The sequence below is a fragment of the Frankliniella occidentalis genome, unplaced genomic scaffold (genome assembly GCF_000697945.3).
Source record: "Frankliniella occidentalis isolate FOCC.00 unplaced genomic scaffold, Focc_3.1 Scaffold47, whole genome shotgun sequence".
NCBI lineage: Eukaryota > Metazoa > Arthropoda > Insecta > Thysanoptera > Thripidae > Frankliniella > Frankliniella occidentalis.
Genome location: NW_026267177.1, coordinates 785,021 through 795,649, shown reverse-complemented (window position 1 = coordinate 795,649; position 10,629 = coordinate 785,021). Strand labels below are relative to the sequence as shown.

General features: G+C 41.6%; 3 protein-coding genes across 3 annotated transcripts; 2 read left to right on the top strand and 1 right to left on the bottom strand.

Annotated features, from left to right (window-relative positions):
- Window positions 1-378: 378 nt before the first annotated feature.
- LOC113207903 (partner of bursicon) lies at window positions 379-6,879 on the bottom strand. Its single transcript, XM_026424660.2, has 4 exons — window positions 6,797-6,879; window positions 1,898-2,521; window positions 1,450-1,574; window positions 379-1,374 (listed from the first exon to the last, which is right to left on the bottom strand). Exons 2-4 carry the CDS (start codon window positions 2,028-2,030, stop codon window positions 1,204-1,206), a joined length of 429 nt encoding a protein of 142 aa, XP_026280445.1. The 5' UTR covers window positions 2,031-2,521; window positions 6,797-6,879; the 3' UTR covers window positions 379-1,203.
- LOC113207899 (probable tyrosyl-DNA phosphodiesterase) lies at window positions 3,063-6,680 on the top strand. The gene is made up of 12 exons (XM_026424651.2): window positions 3,063-3,360; window positions 3,540-3,644; window positions 3,752-3,976; window positions 4,044-4,265; window positions 4,347-4,449; window positions 4,528-4,650; window positions 4,728-4,823; window positions 4,910-5,080; window positions 5,167-5,428; window positions 5,513-5,628; window positions 5,739-5,958; window positions 6,038-6,680. Exons 1-12 carry the CDS (start codon window positions 3,321-3,323, stop codon window positions 6,212-6,214), a joined length of 1,860 nt encoding a protein of 619 aa, XP_026280436.2. The 5' UTR covers window positions 3,063-3,320; the 3' UTR covers window positions 6,215-6,680.
- A 65-nt stretch (window positions 6,880-6,944) lies between the features above and the next one.
- On the top strand, window positions 6,945-9,590 carry LOC113207901 (ubiquitin carboxyl-terminal hydrolase MINDY-3 homolog). The gene is made up of 9 exons (XM_026424653.2): window positions 6,945-7,146; window positions 7,498-7,631; window positions 7,726-8,000; window positions 8,081-8,195; window positions 8,282-8,435; window positions 8,513-8,650; window positions 8,824-8,983; window positions 9,061-9,220; window positions 9,316-9,590. Exons 1-9 carry the CDS (start codon window positions 7,035-7,037, stop codon window positions 9,460-9,462), a joined length of 1,395 nt encoding a protein of 464 aa, XP_026280438.1. The 5' UTR covers window positions 6,945-7,034; the 3' UTR covers window positions 9,463-9,590.
- Window positions 9,591-10,629: the final 1,039 nt, after the last annotated feature.

The window sequence follows — 10,629 nt, the reverse complement described above, 5'->3', positions numbered from 1 at the left end:
GGGGGGGGGCGCTTCGCGTTTAGGCGACAAGCGGGCAAGAGAACGTTCTGGGATCGTTTACTCTACGCGACCACCTCGCACCTTCGCCTGTTGCACCATTCATGTGATTCAGTAGGTTCGAGTGTTGGTCGTGGCTTGTGGATTTTATCTGTGACCACACGATGAGCCAAGATGGGCGTTTGGAAAAAGGGCACACCTTTGGCGTTCCGTCGTGGTGTACAAGTGTACGTCGGTGGTAGCACAGTTGGCGTACAATAACGCACACGTGAAAGAACTGTCTTAAGACTCCAACAGTATGAACTTTCTTGTGTTGAAATTTCCGGAAAGCAGTGGTGATGATTAGATAATCAGGAAAGGTTAAGAAAACTCTTTCTAGAACAAGATGATGCGTGTTTTATTCAAAGAAAGCTGACCCAATTTTTGAATGTTTAAAACAATATTTACACCAAACTGTTTGGCATAAAACTAAATTTTGTGCAGCAAATAATGGTTGACATACAGGCAGTTGTGCATCTGGTCTATTTTTATCATTACAAAACCAATGACATATATTCAGACAGTTTAAAAAATGATAAATACAAAATAATTAACAAAGTAGATGTTTTGTGTAAGTACAGAACATAAATAAAATCGACATTTTCCCCATCCCTCATTTTAAGGAAAGACAAATCGTGAGACAGTTCTTCCTTTCACATTTCGTGTCTTGCGGCTGTGTTGTGTGGTCAAGGGCGAGTCCTGGCGTGCGAAAGCCTCATTCTCCTCTGATCTTCATTCTGGAGAGGAATTGCGAGGCCGGATAATAGGGGAAGAAAAGGGTGGGTGGGAGGAGCTGGTCCGGGTGGCTTATACACACGCGCACGCACACACAAAGCGACAAACTTTCTGCCACAACGAGATTCATATTTTCTGGCAATAATACATTGAAGTTAGGTCGTGACATGGATTAGTATTTTACAAACAAAAAACCATAAAGAAAGGAATCGATATATTGGAACCATGCATGAACCGATTCCTCGACAGAAAGTTACAGAGTGCTCAGAATGGTAGGGTTTGGCTTAGGCCGAACTCATTGCCCCTTCTCCCCATTCCTTTGAACTGTCCTCGCCACGCGGGTTGGTTCTTTAGCCTTTCGAACTCAACTCATGTGTTTAAGAGATGGAAGTCAAACTAAGCCAGCCCTCGAGTGGCCCAGTGGGCCGGCTCCTAGCGTGAGTAGTCGCCGCACTTGGCGCAACGACAGTCCGCGGGCTCGCGCAACTTCACCTCCATGGAGTGGCGGCCCTCGGCCGTGAGGCGCGCGCCGTCTGGGTCGTAGCAGTGGGTCAGCGACACGACCCGCTCCCGGAGGAAGCTCTCTCGGCAGCAATAGCACTCCTGGTAAGACGAGGGCAAAATGAGGAAATGCTCTCAAAACTTGGAACAACACGCTGGGTTTCGTGTCATAGATACCTTGAGGAAACCGGTGGGGGTGATGACGCTGGGCTGGACCTGCGAGCTGCATGCGCCTTCACATTTGTTGACTGCGATGTCACCGTTGCAGGTTCTTGACAGACGCCCCAGCTCGTCGAACTCCTCTACGCAGCAAAGGGTGACATGTGCGTTATTAGTACGCAGACCGACTGTGGGGCTTAGTTTCACGCTCAATGGCAGACCCCAAGCGTGGACTGGTAAAACAAGGGGAGGACGTAGCACCTTGCCCGGGCCCGGGGTGTAGAGGATTTTCTGACTTAGGTGCCGCCGTTGAGCGTCTTAATTAATTAAAAATTAATCACTCTTGAAAGATGCGACGTTCTCCCTTTGTTTTACTGGGGCGCGAGTCTGCTGACAGTATGTGAAACATGAGACATACTCCCTGGAATGAGCAGAGGTGTCTATACCTCAAACTTCAGTTGCTGACCTTTGACGATGTGTATCTCGGACGGCAGCGTCTCGCAGGCCTCCTCCGTCTCAGCAGCCGCGCCGTGCGCGAGCACCAGCACGGCGAGCAGCACGGACCGCACCAGCCACATGGCTCGGACTCGGCTGGGCATCAAACGAGTCTCTGTTCAGCTTCAGCCGGGGCTTCAGCCCCACACGAGGCTAGGCCTCGGGCCAGGCAGTGCAAGCACGTGGAGTCGTGGAACGCTCCTTGAGCGGGTCGGTCGCAGGCGGTCGCTGCTGCTCCGGGCGGCTGCAGTGGCGGAGTGACAGGGAGCCGGGAGGCCAGCTTGGGGCTTGGGCACCCCAGGCAGCGCCGAGACCCGCTGGTCCTTCCCCCACTCGCGCGAACTTCCCTGGCGCCGGCCAGCCTGGCCCATGCCCATGGCCGGCCAATGGCGCGGATATGGGTGGCGCTACGCGACGCACTGCTGCGCTCTGCGCTAGCTGCGCTGCTTCGGCTGCTCCTCCGCGCGCGGAGAGCGCCCGCCGGGGTAGGCATAGGCACCACCCTGCGCACGGGTGTCGCACGGGTGCCTACCTCACAGGCGTCCATGGTTCTCTGTGCTCAGCGTGCTCCACAGGAGCAGACTGGGGTGGGTGGCTGACGGAAGGGTGTTCGTGGATAAGGAGCAGATGTCATTATGGGGGTATGAAAAGGAAGGGGCGCAGTTTATTGTTACGTGTGTGACAGTGTGACGTACGGTGACGTGCGACCCGCGTGAAAGATGAGGAATGGGGGAGGGGGAAGAAGGGGTTAGGGTAGGGGTGGGGGTGGATGGAGGGACTAAGCGGACTAAGCGGTGAGGAGGAAGGGGGGGGGGGCAAACGGAGACTTTGCTGGTCCTTCTCGCCACGGTCAGATCACGGTCCGGGCCGAGCCACTCCGAGCACCCCGCCGCTGGTAATGGATCGCCACTAGACAAAGCCATTATGCGTTGTAGCGACGCCCCCCGCGGGGCATCGGAAGTCAGACTGTCGCCACCCCACCCAACCCCACCCCCCAACCTTTTCCAACAAGGCGCCTGCAAGCAAGCTGGGCGGGGCAGGGCGCGGGGCAGGGCGCGGGGCAGGGCGCAATCGAGTGTTCTGGATTTGGATAGTCAAAATAAGGATATGAGGCGTTATCTTCTCTCGAACCCATCGAATTACTGCACGGCATATTATTCGAAAGAAAATGTAAATGGCCGTAATTCAAGATTTCAAATAGTCACTTCTGCCGTGGATTTTAAATTTACGCGCCGAAATAGTTTCCCATCTTTTTTGTCTATTTTGAATGAGCGAGCGACCGGCTGATTCAAAACATCGCAGATTGCACCACGGCCGTCTACGTCAAAACGAAATCTTACAAAACTTCGGGAAGACCTCGATTTTTAGAGAAAATTTTAGACTGTTACAGCCAAATGACGTCTAATCGGCCAGGAAAGCGTCCATCTGATGCCGGTATTTAATTTTCTAACCATTAACGTACAGTGTTAGGTTTGATCGGTAACCTTAAAAATATGCATTAATAACAAATTCAAATTGGATGTTTCTCAGTTATCAGTGGTCATACTTGAAATAACTCAATTTGTTAGAAAATATGAAGGAAAGAGAAATTTTGATATACATTTGTTTTTTAGGAGAAAATCTGTCATCAGTTAAAAAGAGCCATCAAGAATGTCAATTTGGCCTGAAATGTTACAGAAAAAACCCAAATCACTTTGTCGAGTTTGATCATTCACACTGTAAGAAATAAAAAAAAATCTTTTTTCAAGTATAATTTTTTTAGTAGTTAAAATATAACGCACGATGGTATCTATGTTATTTGAACAAAACTTTCTCTTTGTTCTAGTAAATGAAATAGTTCTTAGATGGCACGATGAAAAGACTCTCCCACCAGACCTCGATGTAGAATTAAAGAGAACTGCTCCTAGCATTGTGCTAGAGCAATTGAAAATTGTTAGAAAACTTAGATGTACTGCAGCCTCTAAAGATGACAGCTTAAAACCTAGTTTAGTTTCGCAAAATGCTACTAATGATTGCAAACCACAACAGAGCCGTACATCTGCTAATGATGGTGAGTCTAAATTCTCTATTGTGTCATTGTATTTACCATCAAATTTCAAGATTAATCTTTTCATTAGTTTCCACTGGGCACTCGAGTAAAATGAGTGAGGACTCTTCCAAAGGAAAGGAAGGATCTGGAAACAACAGTTCTGCCATGGCGAAAATGATGCAAGAGGCAACAAAGCATCATGGAGATGTTCAGGCTAAGCTTGATGCCTCTGCCCCTTACTTCTTCTTTCTTACTGCTATAGCAGATTCAAGTGCAACTCATAAAGAACCATTAACAATAACTTTTACAGGTTTGTACTTTTCAATGGCTTTTTTCTCACTCACAGATTTATTTTTTCCTGAAATTTTTATTTTTTTCTATATTTAAACAGAGCTGTTGGACCCAGGTTTTGGAGAATTGCAGTCTTCTTTACAAATTAATTTCATGGTTGAGCTTGGATGGCTTCTAGCTCAGTATTTTTACACTGGGAACAGGTACCAAATCTTTCCTTCAAGAACATGCACCTCTCATTTTATCTGAAGAGAGTTTTACTGTATTAATCTTCCTCTTAGGTTTAAACCATTGACACTGCTGTATGGAGTGGAGGATGATGATTTAAAGGAGGGAAAGAAATTGCCAAGTAACGTGACAGCTGTAAAAGTCAAGCCTCCCACTGCATTTGGGCATCACCACACGTCAGTACCTACTTTCTTTAAAGAACATATTGATTGAGGTAGAAAATGTCCTTTTGAAGTGTTATTTAATTCTCCAGGAAAATGTCTGTGCTAGCCTACAAAGACAATAGCATCAGAGTCATAGTCTCCACTGCAAATCTTGTTGCATCTGATTGGGAGAACCGAACTCAAGGGTATGTCTACACATGCCAAAATTCATATAACTAACTTAACTCCTTTCTAGCCAGATAAAAAATTTATATGAAGAATTTTGTGCCAGGTTATGGGTTAGTCCAAAGTTGCCTCCTCTACCTCCTGGTGCTGATACATTGGCAGGAGAGTCACCCACTCAATTTAAGGCCGACCTTTTGCGTTATCTCAGTGCCTATCGTTTGCCTCAGCTTCAAGAATGGATTGGCCGGATTCATCGCACAGATTTTACATCTGTTCGGTAATTACATTGGATTCAAAATAATTTCCTCAAATAATATTTGTCATTTTGAAATACACTACTTTGAGTATTTTCTGAATTTCCAGAGTCTTTTTAGTTGCGTCAGTACCTGGAACACATTTTGGGCCAGACTTTCATTTGTGGGGCCATAGTCGCCTCAGCTCATTACTAAAAAGCTATGTAACTGATCCAAAACAACCTCAAGTACCGTGGAGCAAGTGGCCAATAGTAGGTCAATTCTCTTCTATTGGTTCACTGGGACCAGATCCTAACTCATGGGTTTGTGGTGAATTGAGAGCTAGTATGAGTGCCCCCTCAAAACCTTTAGAAGGACCCTCAATAAAATTGGTAGGTATTCATGGAACTCACATGAAATTAATAACCTTATCCAATTTTTTCTCACATTCTTGCCATACTCATTTCCCTGATAAGATATACCCAACTTTGGACAATGTTAAGGAAAGCCATGATGGTTTACTTGGAGGAGCATGTTTGCCCTACCAAAAAAAAGTTCATGAGAAGCAGCTTTGGTTAACAAATTATTTACAGTAAGTACATCTTTAAAAATATAATAACAAAAAAGTTACTGTACACTCTATATACTTATTGTGTGAATGAGTTGCATTGAAGCAAATTTACATTTTCGTTGTGTTTACAGTCAGTGGCAGAGTAATTGCCGGTTTAGGACTCGTGCCATGCCACATATCAAGTCTTATGCAAGAGTATCCCCATGCAATTCTTACCTTTCTTGGTTTTTACTGACATCTGCAAATTTGTCGAAAGCAGCGTGGGGAACTGAAACGAAAACTACTTTGCCTGGCCGGGGCTTACGTATTTTGTCTTATGAAGCAGGCGTGCTTTTTCTTCCAAAGCTCCTTGTGAGTCATATTTCAGACTCCAAATTGTTCTTGTTGTTGGTCTATTGCTTATATGCACTTGCATTCATTTTTTTTGCAGGTTGAGGACAATGTATTCAATTTAGAAAACACCAATATTTTAAAGGAAGCAAAGAGCAAGTGTGGCACTGGAAAAAGTGAAACCTATGCACCTTTTCCACTGCATTATGACCTTCCATTACGATCGTACAAATCAGGAGATTCTCCATTTTTCTATGATATTTTTAAAGAATCTTGAAGCCTGTAAATTTACGTCACAATAGTGTGAAGAATATAATTGCTGTTAATGAACTATGATCTAATCTTCTGATTTTTAACTGATGAATTATCTATCTAATTTGCTTTGCAGCTGTGCAATTGCAATTTCTTGTCTACTATAGCATTCTGTGATATTATATCTTGCCTGAGGCTATCTATAGGATACAACTTTTTACACTTCTATTGATTTCCACATTCCTATTCAATAAACATGTCAAATCTCATGGAAGAAAAATATTTTTAATTGTTTCCTTTCTTTACAACTAATGGAGGCATCCAATTTAAACCCAAATTCAGAGATGTTACAATCGCGTTAATGGGATTTCATTGTCATCAAGGTCCCATGTCAACATGTGTTGACCACATTCATTCATCAACACAGCAACTTGACAAGGGAACTTCCCTCCCTACCTTGTCTGAATTTAGTAAAATATAAAATATAAAAAGGCTGCGCAACCGATAAGAGAGAAGAACAGGTTACGTAGGCCACTTAATTGTCTTTGCTTACGTGTGTAGGCTCAATGAATTTAGAGTGAAAGGAGAGTAAAGTTTTTGTACTCACCAAAACTATCCAAAATCCGTCCCTCCATTCTTTCTCAACCCTTCACTTTACCACTACCCCCACCACACTCCTCACGGCGTTCAACGTCATGAGTAGCTGTCACTGTATCTCCCATCATCCGCTTCCGTCTCTGAAAATGAATGATTGGATTGGAGGCTGCTACAAGGCGCTTATAAAATGGCGTTGTAAACAAATATGACAGGAGTGGTGTTTGTTGAGGTCCAATAATTTAATCCTCATGAAAATGGACAAGAAAACCCCGTCTGTAGTTTGTAAGGAAGTTCAGGACATAAGTAATATTTTATGGGGACCATCAGTAAAGATAGATGTCTTTCGGAGGTGGGCCCAAGGTGAGTTCAGGAACTGGGACATTTTCCCCTCATTTTGATCAACAATCATCTCACCAGTATGATTTATTTTGGAGCTATTATGTCGGATCAGATTTGTATTACAACTTTTCTTTAAGATTTTAGGTTGCATGCGTTGTCAAACGTTATATTTTTATTTCTACCACTGTCGTGAATAAATTACCTAACCTTAATCTTGCTTAATTCTGAGCAACATCTAAACTTATTGTTTGCCTTTTCTAAACAAATGCAATGTAATGTGTTGGTTAACTATTATTTCATTGATGATATTAACATGTTCTTATAGTGAATTTCTTCAAGCATGACCATAACATCCTGATCTTGTACTTTCAGGATTCCATTTCAGCAACGAGGAACCTACCGCACTTCTGCAGTGTGAAGGAGGTCCCTGTGCTGTACTTGCACCTGTTCAGGCGTTTATCATCAAGACTCTATTGGAAACAGCTTCCCTTGAAGAATGGAGACAAGTATGTACAAAAAATTATATTAACTTCTATTCCTTTAGTTTTTTTTCAATTCATAGTGATACCTTGGTAATATGTCCTCTATTTTTCTCACTAGGCAGGGTCTGAAAAATGCAATGAGCTGCTGGTTAAAGCTGTCTGTGACATATTAAGTCAAGTAAAAGAAGAAGCTGATACCAAATTCCAACTGTTTGAATTGTGTAGTGTAGAAGATAGTGATGATCCTGAGAAAAGCTGTGAAAATCCTGCTCCAAATTCAAGTTTGACCAATGGCAGTATGAATGACGATAGCAAAGATGACCTTCGATTGATTGAGTCATCTATAAGTTTGAGGCAAAATCTTTCACCCGATGAATTTCATTCCCAATTGAGGTCTGTGTTAAGGTTTAGTAATAGTTTTACTCTGTTCAGATTCTGTCTCTTAGTTTTACATTAATTTTGTGTCTTTACAGAGTCTTGACAGTAGATAACATTGCTGCTGTAGAGGCCTTTTATAATGACAGAATATCTATGTTACAAAATACTTATGGTGTTTTACTTTTACTGTACTCAGTAATTTTTTCAAAGGTGAGTATGTTGTTCCTTCATACTCTACTTTTAAAGTTTAGTAGATGTGGATTATTAAATACCAATATCTTTACTTAATTTTACAGGGAATAGATCAAATCTCTGAAGAAATGTCTGATCCTAGTGAGTCACTTATTGACATTATTCACGGGTATGGAAACCAGTCTCTCATCAATTTGATGCTAACAGGCCGAGCAGTTGGTCATGTTTGGGACCATGAACAGGATGTTGGAGGTCTTAGTAAGTAGTCACTGATTCTTCTTTTCAATTTTATTTTATGTTAGCAACAAGTAAAACACTAGCAACAATTTTTACAGAGTTGCGTGGTTTAATCAAGCAGAATGAAGTAGGATTTCTGGCATTGTTTGAGCATTTGCGGTATTGTGAAGTCGGATCCTTTTTCAAAAACCCTAAACATCCAGTCTGGGTGGTGGGCAGTGAAACTCATCTTACAGGTAATAATACATCTCATATACTGTATTTATTTGATTCTAAATCACACCATTTTTCCTGATTGGGGTGTAGCTTAAAACGAAATTTATATGGTAATCGAAGTTTCATTGCAATGCTATATCATTGCATCTCTAAAGTGTGTTCAATTATCTAGTTAAAGCTCTCTGTTTTTCAGTTTTGTTTTCTTGGGAAAAAAGTTTAGTTAGTCCTGAAACAGCTGGTGAAGTCGCCAGACGGGTTTTCAAGCGGTTCGATCCTGATGGAAACAACTTCATTCAATCATCATCTCTGCAGGATGTTTTACATGAATTAAATCTAGTTTCTGAAACTGAATAGTAAGCTATTACAGATAGTTTTTTCGTGTATCTTCTATCCTGCATGGTTCCCATTGTTTGCTTTTCTCTTTTTGCAGTGTTGAGATTATGCGTCGCAAACTTGATCCCGAGGGATTAGGGATCATTCTGTTGTTAGCTTTTATGGATGAATTTTATTCTGATGAAAAGCGAACTACCCCAGATGTGTTTACCCTTTTCCATTACAATGGATTACCTCACTCATGTCCTGATGGTCGAGTAAGTTAGACAAAATCTTTATCTGATCTTAAGCATTTACACCAATAATTTCCTAGGATATTCTTTTTCTTACCATTTCTCTAAATCTTTGCCAGGTGGTGTACCAAGAAGGCTCTGCTGTTCTTCTTGAATCTGATGTACAATGTGTTTTTGAAAGTAATCCTATTCAGACAGTTCTCCAGACAAAATGGCGGAACATTGAAGTTAACTGGAAAAGTGGTGGTTCTCCATCACTCAATTAGTATTTACTGTTGCATACTTGAGTTCCACACTCTGCCAAAGCCAATGTAGAAACTGTGATGGGGAACTTTTGAAGTGTGTTTGGAGATATATGTGAATGTGCGTCTGAGAAATATAGTATCCAAAGTCATTTTTGTATTGTTCAATACATTTCATGAGTCTCAAGCTATAAGATCTGTTGGAAAGACTTCACTGTTACAAATGGTATTGCAAATTTTTTTTTCTTTTTTTTTTCTTATCTGCAAAGAGGAATGCAGGGTATGGCTTGGCTACATCAGAGTTTTGACGTATGTATTGTTTTCATTACCACAGGGTGACTTTTACCATTTTACACTATTTAACATAATGGTAGCTTGGTTTTATGTTCTTCAACTAATCTAAAGCTCTGTAAGCAAGAATTGTTTGCCGCTAATACATTTTCATAAACACAGTTGTAGGTAGAATTCAGGTACTTACCTATATTTTTGATTGATAGCTACAAAGTAGACCGGACACATTCATCATCATTTTCTTAGATGTCACCTTGTTAACATGTATATGTGCATGAGTTTTGTGCCTTTTTTGTTCTTCTGGTATTCCTCTCTGATATTCCTCCTTGTTTTATTAAGTTTTTCACCTTGTAGCTTTTTCTTTTATCGTCCATTGTTAAAGTTTATCTTTGAGTGAAGATATTGTGGGGGTTTGAAATTCAATAACGGCACAAATGGCTCCTTTACAAAACATATGCCACCAGATGGCTGGATCATTCTTGCAACACTCATTTTTATTATTATCTTCCTTCTATGTATTGCCACTTTAGTGTAAACAAGGTATCTATGTTCAGTCGGCTGTGTGCTCTTGTTGTGCCATATCTACATTTCCCTCTTTTCATAATGGGGGAAGAAGAAAAACAGAAGGAGGAGGGCACAACCCTTGTATGTCAACCTGTGTCTCACTGTGCTGCTTGCTGTATGGAAAGTTAAACCTGTTAAGAGAACACTGTACCATGTGACAAATTTTTAAAAACTGGGAATGAGCTGCCAATGTGTTCACTTATCTAAGGATTTTTGTAGGATGATCACTTTTAAATAATAATACAAAACTGACTGTCATTATTTTGCTATGTCTTCTCTTGTATTATATTTTTGAATCTGTGAAGATCCAAGCTTAATTTTTACAGTTTTTTTTTT

What these genes read in the sequence shown, in the direction of transcription:
- LOC113207901 (XM_026424653.2), top strand. Translation starts at nt 7,035, where the DNA reads ATGAAAATGGACAAGAAAACCCCGTCTGTAGTTTGTAAGGAAGTTCAG. An exon ending in ACAGGATGTTGGAGGTCTTA is followed by an intron (nt 8,436 to 8,512) that starts GTAAGTAGTCAC and finishes CAATTTTTACAG; the next exon opens with AGTTGCGTGGTTTAATCAAG. An exon ending in CAGTGAAACTCATCTTACAG is followed by an intron (nt 8,651 to 8,823) that starts GTAATAATACAT and finishes TCTGTTTTTCAG; the next exon opens with TTTTGTTTTCTTGGGAAAAA.
- LOC113207903 (XM_026424660.2), bottom strand. Translation starts at nt 2,030, where the DNA reads ATGCCCAGCCGAGTCCGAGCCATGTGGCTGGTGCGGTCCGTGCTGCTC. An exon ending in CGAGATACACATCGTCAAAG is followed by an intron (nt 1,575 to 1,897) that starts GTCAGCAACTGA and finishes TTTGCTGCGTAG; the next exon opens with AGGAGTTCGACGAGCTGGGG. An exon ending in CCCCCACCGGTTTCCTCAAG is followed by an intron (nt 1,375 to 1,449) that starts GTATCTATGACA and finishes TCGTCTTACCAG; the next exon opens with GAGTGCTATTGCTGCCGAGA.
- LOC113207899 (XM_026424651.2), top strand. Translation starts at nt 3,321, where the DNA reads ATGACGTCTAATCGGCCAGGAAAGCGTCCATCTGATGCCG. An exon ending in AAAGCGTCCATCTGATGCCG is followed by an intron (nt 3,361 to 3,539) that starts GTATTTAATTTT and finishes TTTGTTTTTTAG; the next exon opens with GAGAAAATCTGTCATCAGTT. An exon ending in AAGGACCCTCAATAAAATTG is followed by an intron (nt 5,429 to 5,512) that starts GTAGGTATTCAT and finishes TTCCCTGATAAG; the next exon opens with ATATACCCAACTTTGGACAA.